This window comes from Diorhabda carinulata, chromosome 5 (assembly GCF_026250575.1).
Source record: "Diorhabda carinulata isolate Delta chromosome 5, icDioCari1.1, whole genome shotgun sequence".
Lineage (NCBI taxonomy): Eukaryota > Metazoa > Arthropoda > Insecta > Coleoptera > Chrysomelidae > Diorhabda > Diorhabda carinulata.
This window is the reverse complement of record NC_079464.1, coordinates 14,307,972-14,330,459: the sequence shown is the minus strand read 5'-3', so window position 1 is coordinate 14,330,459 and position 22,488 is coordinate 14,307,972. Positions and strand designations below refer to the sequence as shown.

The following is a 22,488-nucleotide window of genomic DNA, read 5'->3' as shown; positions in this document are numbered from 1 at the left end:
ATGAATATTTTATTTAGATTTTTACGAGGTAAAACCAAATTACCTTCACGGAAACTACCCCGTTAAGCAACGACATTATATAAACTATTATTACGGCCAAGTAATAAAATTCGCTTCTATTTTCAGTCACCGCTCAAAATTTTATCTGTTAAATTTATTGTATTTGTGCAGACTCAAATAAACGTTCTGGTTTACCTTCGCATAAATAATATTCCATTTGAAACACATGTCCAATTCCATTATGCGAAAAACGTTCTCAAGAGTTTACGTAATTATGATGAAATGGAAATTTCAGGGAAATGTTGGAATCGATTTCAATACGCGTTATCCGACAACTGAAGCTTCTAAATAAACTACAAATACGAGGGTGGTTCAAATATAAACCGAAATAATTATTATTTCAACTAGCCTTTTCTGGATTTTTCCCAGTTTGGGTTTCTTAATTTTTAAATACCCTGTACGTCTTTCGCACCAGGTCTGTTTTGTTGTATGGACTTGTGATCGCGTAACATCACTTTTTAGTGTACTTACAATGTTTGTTCCAATCCACTACACTGGAACGTTTTTGGAACGGTTATTTAAAGCGTTTAAATGATGTTTTGTGTGCACTCTCCGGCTGTGACGGTTGTTGTAATAGTACTTGCTACGGTTCACAAAAGCTACGTAAGTCGTTTGGAACATGTAATTTCTATTGCGCAGGGTAGGATGTGTTGGAACAAACCTATAAACAAGCGAGAAGGATCAGGATCCTCGTAAGGGTTTCCTGGCGTGTTCAATAAAGGATTTCGGCGCTCCTTTTAAGGCATTTTGGATCATGTTTTATTATTTATTTATTTATTTAGGTCACTATAGATAATAGTAGTGTCCTCTTTTTTTGTTTTGGACCTCCTGTCTTGGGCATTAGCCGTGCTAAGACTGTTCTGACCATCGTCGCTTTGTACGTCAAGTGCTGTGCTTGCTGTTTGAAGTTAATCCGAGCGTTTATCATTATACTGCCTCAGTTTTGTGTACACCCAGTTTCAACCCTACCTTGTTCATCAAATCTTCTCGAAGGTAATGTTAAATGCTGAGTTAATCTCTTCTAAATGTTTCGACCCACCAGTGTGGACCGTTTTTGGAACGGTCATTGAAAGCGTTCAAATGATGTGTGTAATCTCCGGCTGTGCACGGTTTTTGTAACAATACTTGCTATCAATCAAGTGTTTGAAAGACTGTCCTGGAAACGGTCCAGGACCCTCGTAAGGGCAAAAAAGGATTTAGGTGCTCCTTAAGGCATTTTGGATCTTGTTTTATTCACATTATGATTTTTAAATAATAAATCTAATACTTGTTGACGTAATTTTTAACGATTAATGAAATAACAACGTTTCTTAATGTAGGAAATAAATTTATTTATTTATTCACGATTTAATGTAGTTTTTGTTGACAATATTTCGTATTTTTTTATTATAAAATTAAATTAAACAATTCACAATTACTTTTTTCAATTATAAAACTATGATTAACAAGTTGCTTTACGACATTGAAACATCAAAAATTTTCCGTTACAAAAAAAGAAGTAGAACTTTAACCTTTCCGATACGAAATGTGGTAATAAAAAAATTTAACTGTTGAACTTTCCTATTATAGTTATAAAATTTCTCATTTATTAGATCTTTTTACATGCTTTTATTCATTATATCTCTTCTAATTTTCCGAAACTCATTTCCCATAACCAATCATATAAATTTGTCATATTTTGAATCCTTTCCTGTACGTCGACTCAAGCTTCTTTTGATTCTGGTTCCAGATTAATCCAGTTCTTTAAGAAACTAAACAATTCAGAACCTTTTTATTTTGGATATCTTGACAATGATTGACATAAATAGCCTGTAAAATTAATCCATAGGCGTATCACTATTTTAACAGGGTGTCTAATAGCTGGGAAAAACCGAAGATTTTAAGAGAATTTTCTAATAAACCGGGAATTGTCAGTAATTTTGAGGGCGCCAATCGGGCACAGCAAGTTGGTGTAGGTAATGCTCAAAAACCTTATGACTGATCTCGAAAATCGCATCCTCTAATCGAAACATGTTGAACCTCCCTCGTAACTGTACTCTTACCACTAAATCCGCACATATATACATGTCTAAAAACTGCAACAACATAAAGAAAAATTGATTAAATCGATAATCTAAGAACTAATTCGAACTAATATCCAGAAAAGAAAAGAAACTTCCTACGGGGAATGTAGAGGACGCAGCAGCTAGTAGAAGCAACCATCGAACTCATCGAAATCACATACGGAACTTAAATTCTAAGGAAAACAGATAAAAAAGGCAGAAAAATTGGTGGAACGCAAAAATCGAGAATCTGCGAAGAGAGTGCTGACGATTTCCAATGATAACGCAAACAACTGGACTGAAATAGATAGAGGTAAAGAAGAAGAGCGACTTGGGGACTAGGGTTGTACTAAAGAAACTTGGCAAGTTTGGAAAATCACCAACACGAGACGTCGAGACGATGGAAGCGATAGTTGCAATCATTTTTTCTGATCTAGAGGAGAGACAAATTCGGTAAATGGACGTCTATTCAGAGAAGAGGAATTTACAATAGCAGTACGATCTATAAAAAACTAGAGAGTTTCAAGGCCAGATGTTATTCCTTTTGAAATTTTTTTGTGGCAATATAAGACATGTCTAAAAACTGGGTCTTTTCTAAGAAGATGGAAAAGGCAGGAACTAGTTATTATAGCCGAAGCAAAAGGTACATTCTAGATACTGCGGCGATGTGCTCCAAACAGCATCGAGAGCTGGTGGTGTGACCTATTCGATAAGCAATTTGGTTTTCGAAGGGAAAAACTAACGATTTAAGTACTAACAGAAACGTTGGTAACCATCGATGTTATAGTGAGTTGGAAGAAAATAATAAATCCCCTAAGAAATGCCGTAATTACCTTAGCATGAGCCGCATAAGGGTCAGATCTAAGGTCGGAACGTAACATTGTAAGCTATGCCGATGACATAAAAAAAATCCAACAAAAGCTAACCAGTGCCAGTGAATTCTGAGAAAGTAGCTCTATGATCAAGGACTACCACTAGGAAAAGACCGATATGATGCTTTTGACCAGGAACCAGAAGGCGTCGGGGCAAAAGAATCCATAAAATATCAAATGAAACTTGGGTAATGAACAAGAAGATACAGAGTAGAATAGTACCAACAGAGATAGAACAACTAACCAACGCCAACGAATTCTCAGAAGAAGGCTCGATGATCATGGACTACCACTAGGAAAAGACCGATATGATGCTTTTGACCAGGAACCAGAAGGCATCGGGGCGAAAGAATCCATAAAATATCAAGTGAAACTTGGGTAATGAACAAAAAGATACAGAGTAGAAGAAAGAAAACAGCAGGGAAAACGAGAATGGATAAAATAAGAAATGGGGTAGTTATAGAAAAACTTAGCTCAGAAAATGAATGGAGTAGCATAAACTCACGACTCACCCAATACATAAGAAAGTTTAAACGCAGTATATAAATTTCTTTTTGATTTATGCGTGGATTGTTTATGTATCTTTTTCTTTTCACGTACAAATAAATGTTACATGTTCTTTGTTTATAGATGATGATCTATTTCGACATTTTCTAATGTTTTTGTTCAACATTGACATTCAATGTCAAAATAATACATAAATTATGGGCTAATATATACACAATATCTGTAATATCTTCACTAACATAAAAACGTGATAGTTTTTTTCATTGATACAATATTACTTCACTTGGTGAATAATTATACGGGGTGAGAACATTTTGAAAGCACTTCTGATATCGCTCAACTTTTTATTCGTCAATTTATTAGTAAATACTTGATGAATATTAATTCAACTTCATATAACGATTTTCATTCCTGACCCTTGAACTCAGCTGTCTGTTGCTAAGGTAATTACCAGGCGACGGCATTTCCTAGGGGGTTTATAGTATTCTTCCAACAAACTATAACATCGATGGTTACCAGCGGAATGATCTCCTTCGAATGTCGATTCTTCTTTTGTTCTGGTTAAAATATTTCTGTTAGTACTGGAATCGGTAGTTTTTCCCTTTGAAAACCAAATTGCTTATCGAATAAGTCACACCACCAGCTCTCAATGCTGTTTGGAGCAGCTTGCCGCAGTATCTAGAATGTACCTTTTGCTTCGGCTATAAGAACTCATTCCTTCCTTTTCCATCTTCCTGGAAAAGACCCAGTTTTTAGACTTGTATTATATTGCTACAAGGAAATTTCTAAAGAAATAACATCTGGCCTTGAAGCTCTCTAGTTTTTTATAGATCGCACTGCTGTTGTATACTCCTCTTCTCTGAATAGACGTCCATTTACAGAATTTGTCTCTCCTCTAGATCATAAAAAATGATTGCAACTACCGCCTCCATTGTCTCGACGTTTCGTGTTGGTGATTTTCCAAACTTGCCAAGTTTCTTTAGTACAACCCTAGTCCCCAAGTCACCCTTCTTCTTTACCTTTATCTACTTCAGTTGTTTGCGTTCTCATTGGAAATCATCATCACTCTCTTCGCAGATTCTCGATTTTTCATTCCACCGGTTTTTCTGCTATTTTTATCTATTTTCCTTGGAATTTAAGTTCTGCATGTGATATCAATGAGTTCGATGGTTGCTTCTACTAGCTGCTGCGTCCTCTACATTCCCCGTGATTGATTCTTGGTCTTAAAAGTTGATTTGTTTTTGTTAATTGGAATAAGTATAAATAAAATTAATTTTATAAATCCAAGATTTTATTTTAAAACAAGACAAAATTTACGATGTTGAAATGGGTTTTACCTCCTGGTGCCATCATTCATTTTCAAATATACCGTTTCTCTAATTCACGATACTTATTTATTTAGATTGGAAATTTTTGAAAAATAATTGTACAAACAATTTTATTTTAAGAGATCAGTCGAAAATGATTTATAGAAAAAATCATAATTAATCTTTCGAAAGTATAAACTCTCAAAATTCACGCGAATATAAGAAAAATAAAGCAAAATCATAAAAGTGTATAATTAGCGAATCGTATAAATAATCTACTAAAAATCTATACTACAGAATGTCCCAGAACGTTGAACCAATGCTTCGGTAGCTAGCATAAAAGATATCCAAGCAAATCATCCCTAAGGGCTGCTTCCAAAAATTCTGAAAGTAATAGGACTGTTTTTTTTTAAATTTGAGCTTGACTGAAAACTTAACCATGTGGAAGTTGGTACCAGGAATGTCCTCAGTCTCAGGACATGATTAAGGAGGCCTACAGCGAAGCGGCCATCGCTAGATCGGGTAGTTTTGAGTGTCACAAGTTGTTCTGAGAAAGTATGGAAAGAGTCGAAGACGACGACCGCTCTAGACGCAATTCGACTAGCAATACCAACTAAAATTTATTGCGAAAGAGGAGTATCAGAATGATTTCTGATACATTGAGAATTCCTCAAACCCGAGCTTGACAGAAAACTTAACCATGTGGAAGTTGGTGCCAGGAATGTCGTCAGTCAACAGGCCAATCAGCAGCGATATTCCTGGAGTTTTTTGGTCCACCAGAATTTTTTCTATTCCCAAGAGTAAACTGGACGCTCAAGGAAGTATCACAACTCGATTCTACAAGCCTTGACACAAAAAAAACGTGACGTGCTTTGGAAATATTCATAAATATGTGCACATAGGCATATAAAAATTTCTTATAAATCTGAAATGGAAAGACATAATGACCTTGAGAAGGTGATTCTAATCACGAAAGGTTATTGAGAAACTACGACTCACGCAAAGGGCGATACGAAGGGGAGAATAATGTTTGACATAACTTTACGTGTCCGCGTGAGAAATTATAATATCCGGTAGAAAAACCAAGAAGCATCTACAAAGAAGTGGGAATGGGAAAAAACATCTTTCATTGATTATCAATGTATTATTATGTCTTTGTTCATTTCCTAGTAGTATTCTGAACGCGTCAAAACCACAATGGAACGTGGAATTTACAATGATAATATTATTTCTCCTACTTTAAATACAGGGTAGAAGCAAAAAGATTTAACTTTTTAAATATTAAAAATAAATAAAATAATGGTACTCCTGCAGGAAATAATGTGCAAATTGTTGATATAATTTAGATTCAGATCAGCAGTTATCCTCCCTTGGCCTCCCGGACAACTGTCCTCCATTTTTCTCGATGTTGTACATTTCTACACCTAGTTCTTCTAAGTCCTGTTCTACATCGACCTGTCATCTGCGTGGTCATCCTGGTAATATTTGGCTTTTACCGTTAACCAAGTTTGACTCCTCCAACCTCTGGCACTCTTGATCTCTGCTACCAGGATGGGCTCTCCATACAGAAGACCTGAAGAAAGATTGAAGTAATCGTGACTTTTGGACGAGCTTGCTGGATGGCTTGGGCGGAAATTACAATGGAGCTCCGTTCTCTTCTCGAACAAAAGCAGAATGTGCCTGAATGATATCTTTAGCAGAGGACGAGTCTACAGAAGACCTGGAGGAAGATTCACGCAGTGCTGCTTACTGGGAAACGTGGATTTTGGAGGAGGTTCCTAGATGGTCGATTTTTTTGCTCACGATTATTTTTGTTTTTAGTATAATTTGGTGTTAGGTTAATTAATTGAATTTTCGTTTTTTCAGGATTCCGGTGTAGGAACCCCGGTTACGTTAAGGGTGGATCCAAATGGATTTTATCTTTATTGGGTGGATCAAAACCACGAAATGGATTTGTTGGATATAGCTATAATACGTGACACTAGAACTGGACGGTACGCCAAAATACCGAAAGTACGTAAACTTTTTTATTCATATATACAGAGTGGTTGTAATAATTTTTATTTTAATGGTTTTATTTTCCAGATATTTCCCAACAACTATATTTTAATAAAATTTGTGGTTGGTTATCGATAGTAATAATTTTTTTTGTAAACGTATGTAGTGAGCTCGGAAATCCATTGATCGACAAAATCAATTTAACGATAAGCGATGTTGCCGCGGTTATTTTAGGAATGATTGGAAACGGATATTTCGGCCGAAATTTTTGTGACGTGCCGAGAAATCAATTAGTCAATTATATGAATATAATTAACGATACACATACGCGATGTTGTCACGTTCAATTTTTATATTCCACGCGAAATTTTAATGTTTTTTCGTGAAAATAATTTATGTTGCCAAATTTAATATCGTTTTAAAAATGTTCGATAATTAATATTGTGATCTAAATTTACATGGCGTGGATAAAAATCAATTATAATGTCGTGTAATGAAATCAATTGAAGCAACCAAAAAATGCGGAGTTGCCAAGTTGAATATATTTTACGAAATTATTGGAAATTGATATTCTGATCCGAGATTCTATGGGGTGGACAGAAATCATTTGGACCAATCAAATAATTTTAACGATATGCGACATTGCCAAGTTAAATATAATTTCTGAAAATGTTGAAAATCGATATTCTGATTAAAATTTTCATGATGAAAAAACAAAATAACGGTAAAATGTCCGATATTGATTTACGATTTACCACTATTTCCGAAATTATAGGAATTTAATGTTCTGATCGATACGACGTTGTCAAGTTAAATTAAATTTCTGAAAACTGATATTCTGATCGAAATTTTTATTAAGTGGACGTATGCGATGGATGTATGCGATGATGCCAGGTTTACCATTATTTCCACAATTATTGGAATTTAATATTCTGATCGATATTTTCATGGCATGTAGAGAAATCAATCAAATAACTCCAACGATATACGGCATTGCCAAGTTTAATACTATTTCTTAACTTATTGAAAAATCGTATTTTTCATGTCGTGCATGTGAAATGAATCACAAAATAAAAACCACGTTGCCAACTTTATTATGTTTTCCTAAAATTATTGGTTAAAGTTATCATTTGACTCGAGATTTTCAGAGCAGCTAGTTGTCTAAAAAAATAACTTCAAAAGTATGCGACGTTGACAATTTCAATGTTATGTTATGGCAACTAATAAACCAACAAACTAACTTCAACGATATGCGATGTTGTCAAGCTTAATATTCTTTCAAAAATTATTGGAAATGATCATTGGATTCGAGATATTCATGGTAGCTAGTTATTTAAAAAGAACTTCAAAAGTATGCGACGTTGTCAATTTTAATGTTATTTCTGAAATTATTGGGAATTGATATTTCTCTCCAGATTTTTATATTACTCCAAAGATAAACGATGTTACCAAGCTTAATATTATTACTGAAATTATAGGAAATTAATGTCTCTCTCTCTTCTAGCCGTTTTCTATCCTTTGGATATAGGCCTCTCTCATATTTTTCCAGTTTTCCCTGTTCTGTGCCACTTGGTACCAGTTAAGTCCGGCTGTTCTCTTGATATCATCATACCATCTTTGTTGTGGTCTGCCGGTGCTTCTTTTCTCCCCCCAAGGTCTCCATCTTGTTATTTTTCCGCTCCAGTTGGTGTTATTTCGAGCAACATGTCCGGCCCAGTTCCATTTAAGACTACCTATTCGCCTCACTATGTCCTCGATTTTGGTTTTATTTCTTGTCCACTCATTGGTTTTATGGTCTTTAAGCGTTATTCCTATCATTTTCCGTTCTATTGATCTTTGATGTACCTTTAATTTATTCAAGATTTTCTTTGTTAGGACCCATGTTTCACATCCGTGGGTTGTTACTGGGAGAATGCATTCCATGTAAACCTTGGTTTTTAGTTTGAGGGGTAGGTTGGAGTTGAAGACGTGTCGCATCTTCCCGTAGGCCGCCCATCCTAGATGTATTCTGTGGTTAATTTCAAGTTCTTGATTGGTTTTACCCAATGTTAATTCTTGACCTAGGTAGATATAAGAGTTCACTTTCTTTATCTGTTGTCCTCGCACATTTATACTCTCTTTGTTTGTCCGTTGGTTTGTCATGAATTTGGTTTTAGAAATGTTCATTTCTAGGCCTACTTTTCTTGCTTCTTGTTGTAGTTCTATAAGCATGTATTCTAATTCTTCACTGTTTGGGGCAAAAATGGCAATGTCATCGGCAAATCTTAGGTTACTTAGTTTTTCTCCCGATATATCAATTCCTCTGTCTTCCCAATGTAGGCTTTTAAAAACGTCTTCTAGCACCAGTGTAAACAATTTGGGTGACACAATGTCTCCCTGTCTAACGCCTCTTTTAATTATGATTTCCTCAGTGTCTTCATATAGCCTTACTTTCATTTTTGAGTTGTCATTTAGTGTCTGTATAATGTCAATATATCGTTGGTCTATTCTTGCATTTTTCATTGACCTGATAATTGCCCAAAATTCAACTGTGTCGAAGGCCTTTCTAAAAGGAAATTAATGTATGCGACTACATTTAATGCTAAATTTCTAACGTCTTTTTCTTGCAGCATCGTCACTTTTATTCACTATATTTCTACTCCATATCAAAGTATACCCAGTATTAAACTTTCATTTATTTTTATTCTTCATAGAATTTTTGTTGAAAAGGTTCCGTCGTTGAAACAAAAGCATTGTCTTATTTCAGCATCACCAAACTATCTCGTCGGTTTTACCATTACCCAGTTTGTTTTCATTCCAAATGACAGCCCGTTCTGTATCGTTAAAGAATATACAAAACAGAACAAAAGATTCACTTTACAATATAGAATAATGATCAAAAGCAATGGCTCCACGGGAAGCGATACGGCATTCAATATGTTCCAATCAAATAACATGACATTCTCAAATAACGAAAATTTTAACGCTATAAATAAAGATAGTACAGTGACGTCCTTTATATTATCCTAGAAGAGAAGTTTTGAATAAAAAGTAATGGTGGGTACAGTCATGATAAAAATTACGAAGCTGTAGGTTTTGGATGACGCCCGTACTAGAAATTTTAAAAAATGGGCTCTGTTGCCGACGCACCTGAAATTCTTAAAATGAGCTCTGTTGCCGACGCACCAGAAAATCTTAAAAACGGGCACTGTTGCCGACGCAACGCGTTCTGGGTAACCGGTATTGTCCGCGTCTGCTCCACACAATTCATGAGTTGATTCTGGAACGTCCAGAATCGTCACGTCCACCTATAGGAATTTGTTTAATGCTTTATTATTATTTATAGGATCCAAAATTAAGGCAAATTGTATCAATGGGTTCCCAGGATACGTTAGAAGAAAAAACGGTGACAGTTTGTTGCGCCAACGATTTCGTAAATTTAACTTTCATTAATTTTTGTTGTACGCGAAAAGATATTGCCAAATTATGGACTGATTCCTTGATTAATTTAGCTTATAATTTAAACCAAATTAACGGCACACCCAAGATGTACTTATTCAAAGCTCACACGAAACTACATCTAATCAAGGATAAGGCCGGAAATATACCTGTCAAAAAGTGAGTAAATTGAAAATATTTACCTGTGTTTAATAGTTTTTCAAATTCTATCACAGAAAACGATTCGAAATATAACACTTATAACTGTGACTGTGATTTTTACAACAGCATTGACGTGGTCTATCTTCTACTGTGATTGGTCTTAACTGTGATTTTCCATTACAAAATTGACGTGGTCTAACTGTGATTTGTCTTAACTGCGATTTATTTCCTACAACATTGCGTAGCCTGTTACCGTGACTTCAATTAACTGTGATTTTTCTCTAGAACATTGACATGGGTAACTGTAAATGTCATTTAACTTAATTGTGATTTTTAACTGTGATTTTTCACTATTAGTTCCTAACCAATAAGCAATAAAGTTTTGTCCAGGCTAGTGGTGGGCTTAACTGTTACTTTTCCTTATTTATTTCTTAACTATTAGCTCACAGCCAATAAACTAAGTCTTTTCCAAGCTAGTGACTATTTTAACTGTTATTTTTCCGTAAATGGTCTAACTAACCAAAATTTGATTCAACTTAACTGTGATTTTCATCACTATTTCCCAGGTAATAAGCTAAAGGTGGACTTAATTGTTACTTTTTATTAACAAGTCTAACTTGAACCGAGATTTCACTTGATTGTGATTTCTTGACTGTGATTTTTCACTACTACTTTCCAGCTAATAAGCTAGAGATGGACTTAATTGTTACTTTTTCTCAACAGGTCCAACTGTAACCGAGATTTGACTAGATTGTGATTTCTTAACTGTAATTTTTCACTACTAGTTTCCAGCTAATAAGCTAGAGATGGACTTAACTGTTACTTTTTCTTAACAGGTCTAACTGTAACCGAGATTTGACTTTATTGTGATTCATCACTTCTAGTTCATTTATTGATTGTTTGTTTTCGATTTAGCGTGCTAAAAATGTTCGCACAAAATAAGGACGACAAGAAGAGGATAGAATCGATATTACAAAATTTGGGTTTTCAAACTGGCAAAAACGACACGATAAATCCGGAAAAATTAGATTTTGAAATGTTTTTCGACTTCTACGTTAAACTAACGAAAAGGTCAGAAGTCGAAAAAGTCTTTAACGATATGTAAGTATTCTTTTTTTTAGAACCTTTTATCGTTTTCACTTCGTGGTTATAATAAGAAAATTACAATTGTTCATTGTACTTTTTTTTCAGCGTGGGGCCCAAAAAGATAATGACGTCAAATCAGTTTGTGGATTTTTTAAATAAAAAACAAAGAGATCCTCGCTTGAACGAAATTTTACATCCTTACGCCGACGCTGCTAGAGCCAAAGATGTTATAGCGTTGTACGAACCGAACAAATACAACGCCCAAAGAGGACAATTTTCCTTCGAAGGATTCCTTAGGTGAAAACTGATTTTTTTTTATTTTCATCTCTCCTTATAACGTAAAAAGTAATCCTCAGTCGATTCAGCACAGTGTAACTAATCTTTGTTCTAACAAATTAGCTGAAAACGAAATGTTTCGACATTATTTTTTATAAAATCGAGTATATTCGATCTGTTTTATCAATTATTTCATTTTAATGAAATTTTATCTAGTTCCAATGGGACGTTCTGTATATGTTTATCGCGATTATTTGAGGTCCAAAAACTTTTTTACAAGTTTTATCACATGTTTTTTCGCTTTAAAAACCTTTTGTCCCATCTGCGAGTTTTTAGTCTTTAAAAGGTCAGATTACTCCCCAGACTCACTATGCGACTAGTGGTTTTTCCGGAAACAATAATTTTTACTTCTGTTATTGTAGATTATATTCTCAATAGGATATTCTGTATACTTCTATCAACATTTTTTGTATCTGTACTATATATATCTGTACTATATACTGTTACGTGTACTATAGGACAATCTGTACATATTTTTTGATTTCAATTTTTTAGGTATCTTTTATCTGATGATAACAACATAATGGCAGCTTCTAAATTCGATTTGGGTCACGATATGGATCAACCTTTGGCGCACTATTTCATAAATTCTTCTCATAATACTTATTTGACCGGCCATCAGCTAACTGGGAAATCCAGCGCGGAAATGTATCGACAATGTCTACTAGCGGGATGTAGGTAAGATAATCATTTACAAAATATTTTCAAAAGTATCATTGTAACTGTTATTTTTGTTTTATTCTAGATCCTGCGCGATTGTTCTAGATTATCGAGTCTCGAATGTTCTAGAAAATGTTTGTTTGTAAATGCGATAAAAAAAATCAGAGTCATATTAGTTTCAATACTACATATTAATAATATTTTTATTTCTTGACTAACGATTAGATAAATCATCGAAACCGATATTTTTATTTTTCAAAATATTTCAAAAAATATTAATATAACAATTATTTTTTTCTTTTAATTTACTTCCACACAAAAAAAAAACAAAAAATTATTCCATTTAAACGAAATTCAAAGTTACAGATCTGATTCGAACGTTCTAGATGTTGCGCGATTGTTCTAGATTATCGAGTTTCGAATTTTCTAGAAAATGTTTGTTTGTTAATGCGATCAAAAAAATCTTATTAGCTTTAATGCCACATATTGATAATATTTTTATTTCTTCACTAATGATTAGATAAAAAATCAAAACCGATATTATTTTTGAAAATAAACCAAAAAATATTGATATAACAGAGTCGTATTGGCTCAAATGCTTTACTTTAGTAATAATTTTATTTTTAGTCGAATCATAAAAAAACAAATTTGTATGTTTCTAAATGTTCTTGACTTTAGGTCTCTTCTGTTTCAAAATTAGTTTTTTTTTTATTTTTTAATAATTTTCAAAATATAAAAAAAACCTAAAGTCAAGAACATTTAGAAACATAACCATATCAAAAGGTCTAAGAAATCAAAGAAATTTATTTATGTTTTTCGAAAGATTTTCCAAAAATTAATTTTGAAACATTTTTTCTACTCTAAAACAACAAAACTGATTTTTTCTGATCATTTATCATTTTTAAAGTGTAGGGAACAAAAAAAACTCATGTCAAACAAGGACTGAATTAACAACTGGACTATATTGTTGAATAATTATTTGATCTTGATTCGATTCTTTTTTGACGTTTTCCTAATTTTTCCAATGACTTCCGATAAGAAAATTATTTGGCCCCATTCTTAACACCACTGCACTGGTTCTAAATGGTGGTCGTAAGAGATCCACTCAGTTGATTGCTGTTTCGATATAAAATACTTAATGATTCTTCACCTGTCCCAATTTTTTAATACACTTTCAGTAAAATTCTCCAAAATTATAACGGCCTAGTCAGTTGGAGGCTTTTTCGAGCATTGGACAGTTTAACCGGCTCCAATTGGTACACATTTTCTTACATTCAAATAATCATGTTCTATCTTCTTGCTACTGATTGTCTTGAAATAACAAAATGTTGTGTTTGAGGTTATGTTCTACCCATGTAATAAAATTTGTTTTTTTTTCAGATGTGTTGAACTAGATTTTTGGAACGGACGAATAGAAGAACCGGTCATCGTGCACGGTTACACTTTTGTACCTGATATATCGGCTAAAGAAGTACTAGAAGCTATCGCCGAAAGCGCTTTTAAAACTTCCGATTTTCCCGTGGTGCTATCGTTCGAAAATCACTGCAATCCCCGTCAGCAAGCCAAAATCGCTAATTACTGTCGAGAAATATTCGGCGATATGTTGTTAGAAACCCCATTAGAAAATTACAAATTAGAACCGGGTTCGTATATATATATATATATATATATATATATATATATATATATATATATATATATATATATATATATCATATCATACCATATATAAATAATAAATACATAAATGATATGGTATGATATGATTTATTTTGCAGGTACTCCACTTCCTCCTCCTTCGATGCTTAAGAGAAAGATCATAATAAAGAATAAAAAGAAACACCATCATCATCATCACAAACGAACTGCCACTCCAGCACCGGAAGCAGCTTCGGATGAAACTGTGGAAAATACTGAAAATACCGAAAACGTTTGTAATACTGATAATCATGTTGAAAGTGTGGAAAAACAAGAAAATATTGAGAGTAGGACTAATGGGGATGCTACCGCGCAGCGTGCCCCTTCTCTTCAAGCTAGACAGGTAAAAATATTGTATTTTCTTTCTTTTTCTACTCCTTATCCTATCCATATCTCTTTATTTCTGTCTCCGTAACCAATCTATTTCTTTATTGGCATTTTTCATTACAATTATTACTCTCTGCCAATATTTTATCTCTTTCTCACACAATATTTCTTCAATTCTGTCTTTTTATGTTTTTCTCTTTTTATTTGTCTCCCCCATCTTTATTATCTCTTTTTATGTATCTGTCTTATTTTGTCTCCCTCAATTTCTATTTCGGTCTGTCCCTATCTATTTCTTTTTTTTGCCTACATAATGTGTCTCCCTTTCTTCCAGTCTCAATCTGTCATTTTATCTCTTTCTTTCTGTCTCTCATACGTTTTTCTCTGGCTCTCTACCTTTGTTTCTTTATGTCTACAACTCTTCTTCTATGTTTTTATTATATTTCAGTCTGTGTCTATTTTCCTATTTTCTGATCTCTTTTATCCGTGTTTCTCCTTTTATTTTTCCTCTTTCTTTCTGTATTGGTAAACGATTCATTTCTTTGTTGACATTTTCCATTAGAACTATTACTCTCTGCCACTGTTTTATCTCTTTCTCAATTCTTCTCTTCTGGTTTTTTATGTATTTTTATTTCTGTTTTCCTTATCTTCTTTTTATAGATCTGTCTTTTTTGTCTCTCTTTCAATTTCTATTTCAGTCTGTCACTATCTTTTTTAGTATCTTTCTTTCTGTCTCACGTACCTTTTTTTCTTTGACGGTTTTTCTCTGACTCTCTACCTTTGTTTTTCATTTCTACATCTCTTCGTCTTTGTCTTTCTCATCTGTTTATGATCTTTCAATCTAGATTCCCGTCTGTGTTTATTTTTCTATCTTCCGATCGCTTTTTATTTGTACCTCTCTTTTCTTTCTCCTTTCTTTCTGTATTGGAAACCAATTCATTTCTTTGTTGACATTTTTGAATACATCTATTGCTCTTTGCCACAATTTTATCACTTTTTCTGAACTTCTCTTTCTTCCAGTCTCTTCAACGTTTATCTCTGACTCTCTACTTTTGTTTCTTTATGTCTATATTCTATATTTATTTGTCTCTGTCTTCCACATTTTTTTATGATCTTTTAGTCTCGACTTTCGCCCATTTTTCTATCTTCCGATCGCTTTTTATCTGTATCTCTCTTTCTTTTTATTTTTTCCTCTTTCTTTCTGTATTGGTAACTAATTCATTTCTTTGTTGACATTTTTCATTACAACTTTTTCTCCCCCTCATTCATTCCGTCTATTCATCTGTTTCTTTATCTCTTTCTGCCTGTCCCTTTCTTTCTTGATTCCTTTCTGCTTGTCTATCTCTTTATTTTTTCTCTAACTCTTTCTATCAATATATTTCTTTCGTTTTGTCTCCCTTTCCGTATTTCTGTCTACCTTGGTAACTAATCCATTTCTGTTTTGATATTTTTCTGTTCCTCTGTATGCCTCTTAATTTATTTCTTCTTGCTCCTTTCTATGTTTCTTTTCTATCTTCCAACCTCTATTTCCATCGCCAGTCTCTTCCTGTCTTTCTTTCTCTATTTCTGCCTTTTTGTCTCTGGTATCTTTTCCACTTTCTCTCTTTGTTTTTTTTATTTGTTTCTTTCTGTCTATCTATGGCCTTTTTATCTTCTTCACCTACTTTCTGTTTATTTCTTTATGTTTTTCTCTTTCTTTTTGTGTTCTTTTTTCAATCTAAGTTTCCAACTATCTCAATCTTCCTGTACATTTTTTTCATTCTTTCTCAATCCATTTCCTTGATGATATCTTTAATTACAAGTCTTTATCTCTCTTTTTCTCTGCCCCCTTTTTCTGATATCTCTCTATCTGTCTTTTTCTTTATATCAGTTTCTTCCTTTCTTTTTTGTTTCCTTTCAGTTTCTTCTTCTTTAGTATGTGATCTTATCGTTTCTGTCTGCTTATCTCTTTTTATTCGCGTCTTTCTCTGCATATTTTTATATCTGTTTTTCTTCCACTATTTCTATATGTCGCTTTCTCTTTCAATCTGCCTTCCTAATTTTTCTTCTATCTCTCTATCTACTTTTATTGTCTTTTTTTCTCTTTCACTTCAAGTTTTGTAAAAATGAATATTTTTTTATTATTTAATATCTTTTTAGGGTTCTAAAGAATCTACGGGTACGGAAGAAGAAGATTCTTCGAGCGAAGACGACGGAGAGATTGTAGAGGCCGATGTTCCGACAGAAAGAAACGCCGACGGAAGCGATAGTAAAACTCCGGCAACGGAAACTGAAGCCGGAGCGGAAATTTCGGCGCTAGTCAATTACGTACAACCAGTACATTTTTCGAGCTTCGAATCCGCCAAAAGTAAAAAAGCGTAGATATATTTTTAATATCATATCTTAATATTTTTTTTTTAATTTTTAGAAAAAAATCGAAGTTATGAAATGTCATCGTTCGACGAGAAACAAGCGACGTCTTTACTTAAAGAATATCCCATTCAATTCGTCAACTATAACAAACACCAATTAAGTAGAGTGTATCCGGCAGGTACACGTTTCGATTCCTCGAATTTTATGCCGCAGGTGTTTTGGAACGCCGGTTGTCAATTGGTAGCTTTAAATTATCAAACTTTAGATTTAGGTAAAAGAAAATATTCTTAACATCAAAGTTCAGATAATTCAAACTACAAAAAACTAATTTGATCAACTGCAACTTCCATTAATAATTTAGTGTCATATGTAGAGAACATCTAGTTACTTTTGATGTTTTTAAGTCAAGTTATTTTTGATGTTATCAGTTTACATTTCTAGGGAGAAATCTAGTTACTTTTGCTATATGAAAATTCTATTTTAGATTTTTTCAGTTTACATTTCTGGGGAGAAATCTAGTTACTTTTGCTATATGAAAATACTAGTTATTTTAGATGTTTTCAGTTTACATTTCTGGGGAGAAATTTAGTTACTTTTACTATATTAAAAATCTAGTTACTTTTGATTTTTTCAGATTACATTTCTGAAGAGAAATCTGGTTACTTTTGCTATATTAAAAATCTAGTTACTTTTGATGTTTCCAAGTTACATTTTTAGGAAGAAATCTAGTTACTATTGATATATTGAAAGTCTAGTTATTTTTGATGCTTCTTGCAATTCTAGAAAGAAATTTAGATACTTTTGATATTTGAGATTGTACTCACTTTTTTCACTTTTAATGTCTTTACAGTTTACATTGTAACTACAGTTACTTTGGGTGCTTATGTATTGCAGTTCTTGTTACTTTTGGTCTCCGAATAAACCTAGTTACTTCTGGTGTTTCCATGTTACATTTCTAAGAAAAAATCTAGTTACTCAATATCTTTTAGTTGTAAGCCTGGTTTTAATGCTTCAATATTGCAAAACTACGGAAAAAATTAGTTACTTAAATGTTGCCAAATTGCAAATCCACAGGGAAATCTAATTACTTTTAGTGCTAACAAGTTGCAATTCTAGAGATAAATCTAGTAACTTTCGTTCCACTGAATAATCTAGTTACTCTTGATGCTTCCAGATAAAATTTTTGGGGAGGAATCTAGTTTCTTCAATTTCTTTTAGTTGCAAGTATAGGGAGAAATCTAGTTACTTTTGGACTCCGAATAAACGTAGTTACTTTTGGTGCTTCCGAGTTACATTTATGGGAAAAAATCTAGTTACATCGCACTCTTTTAGTTGCAAATCTAGTTATTTTTGAAGACTTCAAGTTGTAATTCTAGTTACTTTTGTTTTAACAACCAACCAAATGTCATTCAGATCAGTTGTTTAGTTGATTGGAGCAATTTAGACACACCAAACTTTTCGTCTTCTTCAACATATCTTGTTTCCATTTTAAAAAATGTGAGGTTAGAAAATATACGTATTTCTATTTTTGGAATGTTCAGCAACCACGCAAAACAAAAAAACTATTAGTTTTGGGATAGTATACAGCTGTTTCTATATATTTTATGAGGTTTTATAGATAATGGTGTATTTTTTTTCGATTTTTAGCTATGCAGTTGAATCTGGGAATATTCGAATACAACTTCAGATGCGGTTATTTATTAAAACCGGAATTTATGCGACGCACAGATAGAAGATTCTATCCATTCGCCGAATCGACGGTCGACGGTATCATAGCGGGTACTGTGAAAATAACTGTGATATCAGGACAATTCCTGACCGATAAGAGAGTAGGGACTTATGTCGAAGTAGAAATGTACGGTTTGCCCGCGGATACTGTCAGAAAGAGATTCCGAACTAAAGTTATACCCAATAATGGAATCAATCCGGTTTACGACGAAGATCCGTTTGTTTTTAAAAAGGTACCTAACTCTAAACGTAACACAACCTAATTATTCTACATTCCCCCATAGCAAACTTTTCAATTGATTTCAAAGTTTGACAACGTTGTTGAAATATAAAGTCGTACTCGTTCTCAGTGATGCCAGCTGGGGATTTTTTAACCTAAATGTAGGGAGGAACATTTGAATAAGGGTATTTTTTCGGGGGTAAAAATTTAATTTAAATTTTTTCGCTTAATTAAGCAGTAGAGCCTGCAGAAAAATAAAATTCAAAAGTGTAAGTTTTGGAACTCTAATGAAAAGTAAATTGTCGCCCTCTATCGTTTGTTTTATCAACTTAGAACAATAGAATATTACAAAAAATAATCTTGGGGTATTTTAGTATTTAGGAGATTTCAAAATATGCTTGGAGGACAAAATTTCAACTGGTTGGTATCACTTCTCGTTTTATGACGTGCATTAATTTTTACTGTGTTTGGTGCAACACCCAATATGGTAGGTAGAAAATAAGACTAAAACGGCATTTTTGGCAATATATAAAACTTAATAGACTAAGATCCCATAACCTCATTCGACAACCACAGATTTATAGTGAATCGATGTCTTACTACCCCATAACCTCAATTGGTAATCTTATGGAGTCGTTCCAAGCTCTACACTGCACAACCACATGTGGGAGGAATTATATAAAACTTGTCCAAATTAAAGTGTTTTCATTTTTCATGATTTTCTTAAACGAAAATCGGTTGTATTTATATTTATTATTTGTTTAACGCTATATATAACGATTATGAACTTTTGACAAATTTCTTATTGTTATGTATATCATTTTGTTCAAAGTAATTGGTTTTAAATATTTTAGGTAGTATTACCAGAATTAGCTTCAATTAGAATTGTAGCTTATGAAGAATCCGGTAAATTCATCGGCCATAGAATTCTTCCCGTAGTCGGTCTGTGTCCTGGTTACCGACACGTCAATTTACGCACAGAAATGGGTCAACCGTTGCCGTTGGCTACGCTATTTTTAGAAATAGTCGTCAAGGACTACGTACCCGATGGTTTATCTGATTTTGCCGAAGCTTTGGCGAATCCGATCAAATATCAAAGCGATTTAGAAAAACGCGCTCAACAACTTTCCGTATTAACCGACGATATGGAACCGGCGGAAGGAACTGAAGAACAGAAAAGGAATACGTTAACTAGAATGAATAAGGAAGTGACGACAAACGGTAGTCCTGTACAAAGAGTTTCATTAACTACCGGAAGTATATCCGTCGAATCTACGACCGATATCGAAATACCCGTTATACCGGTCGCTATTTCTACAACAACCCCCGTAGAAAATAACGTAACCTCAAAATCGGTTGAAATTAAGGATGAAAAAATCGAAGAATTAGTGGCCGAATCGTTGGATAGATTGTTGGAAAATAAATTAGTTAAAGAAAAGAAATTGGAATTGGAAAAAAAATTGGAAAATTTAAGGAGGAAACACGAGAAAAAGAAGATGTCTTTAAGTTCGCAAAAATCGACCGACTTTTTGGAAAAAAAATCCAAATTGGCCAATATGAAACTCGTCAAGAGGTTATCCAGCAAAAATATGTAAGTCGTGTCATATTATTTTATTATTATAAAGTTTTTCTTATATTTTATACAGTGAGGTGAATTGATACTCACTTAATTTATCTATGTATAGACTAAACTAGTCACTAAATTATCCACTAAAACTTAACTATCCACTAACTCATAATTTATTCAAAGTTACCACTTTTTACCATTTTGTTCCATTCACTATCACATTAAATTATTTACTGACTACTTTCTGATATACAAGCACCTATTTATACACAACAGATTTCTCGATAAATCGGTTTTAGTAAGTAAAAAAAAAGGCAATCTTAGTAATTAATTTTATGAAAACGGTCACAACGTATTGTAAATAAGTTATAAAAAGCAATTCTTGGAAATTTGTACCCTGCGCAACTTTTCGTTCTTGTAACGATTTCTGTAATTCCACGGATCTTTCCAACAGTATAGTGGTTCTTCTGATCCCAAACTGATTATATAGAATTAGTTTAGTTATAATTTCTCAAAAAATTCTTGGGTTTTGCTAATTTTCGATAATTTGTTTATTCAAATCCAGTGTATTCATCGATGTATTCTTCTTTTTTAAAGAGTCAGCGCTGTGTTTTACACGGAATCAACGAGTGCGGAACCGTTAACGAGTGTAACGGACGGTCCGGAAAACAGTGGAGCTGAAGGTGAAAAACCATCGATCCCGAGAAGTCATTCGGAAAGATTATTAGCCGTAAATAAAGAATTTGTTACGCAAGAAAAAGAACTTAGAGAAAAATACCACGACGTCATATATAATGTAGCCGAAAAAGTAATGAAAACCTCACAATCTAATCAATTGAAATTACTAAAGGTGAATATTTAGTTGGTAAATTTTTAGGTTATGTTATACTTTTTTTTTCAATTATTTCGATTAGGAACAATTCGAGAAAGAAACTTCGGAATTGATGAGGAAACTTCAAGCTGATCATCGAGAAGAAGTTAAAGCTTTAGCTAAAAAACATCGAAATCGGGAACAATTTACACGCGTTAAAAGGGAGGCGGTTACCGCCGTCGTAGGTAGGGGCGTTTCCGAACGTGAAAAATTGGGACAATTATTCGAAAATCGTAAAGAAGAATTACAAAGGCAACACGAACACGTCAGGGAATTATTAACCGAACAAAGAGATAAAGTAAGACAAAAAAATTTTATTTACCTATTAAATTGATAATATAACTGAATAAATTTCCAAAAAAAGTGTTACAGTTAAATCTGACAACATTGTATATTATTTGACCATTTCCCTTCAATACTACCATACAGATTAAGAAATTGTCGCTCTTCTATTATTTGTAGGATAATTGACATTCTAATCGATTTCCGCCAATAATGGTTCAATAAAGATCAACTTCCGTAAACTCCAAAAGCATCTTTTTGGTATACAGATAGGTCGAAGTTAGCGTAAAAAACTAGATCAAACATTTTTTCGTACCACTAACAAAATCGTTAGAAGCGGAGTTGTTAGTGGTGTGCTTAGATGGAGATCTAACCTCTAAACGTTCTCTCCGATACCCAAGCGGTCTTGGAGGCACTGAACTATCTCGGAAGTGTTAAATCATTAACCAACAAACACAAACTAACCTTAAAATGGCAGGGTATACCGGGTGATGAGGAAGTAAGCAGTCTTATCAAAACATGAAGCAAAGACATGGCTAAAGCATAAAGCACTCCAAGCCTAAGACAATATTTATGACCATATCAGCTTAGAAGTTAGAGGAACTTCATGAAATGATACTTTAAATGGATAGGACGACAAGCAAGGGATAAAAATAGACTCTTCGAATGCCTTGCCTATTTCAACAAAAGCCTAAAGTATGAATAGTGCGAAGCGAGACAAAAAACCTTTGGAAAAATTGTATTTTGGAAGCAGAACAATGAGATGCAAAGACTAAATCAAAAATGAAAACTACCCCACGAAACATAATCTAACCTCAGCAGTTGATACATCGATGTTTTCTTCGGCCACCTGTCGGTACCATAGCCGTTATTTAGTCTGTATTTTCTCGTGTATACTCGACCTGTTCTTCGTCGTATATCTTCATTTTGTTCTAGATATCCTGCACGATTTTCTTAAGTAATTAGTCCTCTTTTTCAATGTCGTTTGCTATTTCTGGA

At 33.5% G+C, this 22,488-nt stretch overlaps 1 protein-coding gene across 2 annotated transcripts in view; it reads left to right on the top strand.

The window, feature by feature from the left end:
* Positions 1 to 22,488, top strand: part of LOC130893734 (1-phosphatidylinositol 4,5-bisphosphate phosphodiesterase classes I and II) — a 34,111-nt gene that overhangs the window by 7,432 nt on the left and 4,191 nt on the right. For both annotated transcript variants that reach the window (XM_057800068.1, XM_057800067.1), the window contains 13 exons: positions 6,655 to 6,801; positions 10,112 to 10,383; positions 11,281 to 11,466; positions 11,557 to 11,748; positions 12,283 to 12,465; positions 13,828 to 14,090; positions 14,226 to 14,488; positions 16,609 to 16,816; positions 16,877 to 17,092; positions 18,469 to 18,782; positions 19,624 to 20,360; positions 20,934 to 21,186; positions 21,251 to 21,505. In XM_057800068.1, coding sequence (XP_057656051.1) covers positions 6,655 to 6,801; positions 10,112 to 10,383; positions 11,281 to 11,466; positions 11,557 to 11,748; positions 12,283 to 12,465; positions 13,828 to 14,090; positions 14,226 to 14,488; positions 16,609 to 16,816; positions 16,877 to 17,092; positions 18,469 to 18,782; positions 19,624 to 20,360; positions 20,934 to 21,186; positions 21,251 to 21,505 — 3,489 coding nt within the window. The remainder of the gene's footprint in view (positions 1 to 6,654; positions 6,802 to 10,111; positions 10,384 to 11,280; positions 11,467 to 11,556; positions 11,749 to 12,282; positions 12,466 to 13,827; positions 14,091 to 14,225; positions 14,489 to 16,608; positions 16,817 to 16,876; positions 17,093 to 18,468; positions 18,783 to 19,623; positions 20,361 to 20,933; positions 21,187 to 21,250; positions 21,506 to 22,488) is intronic.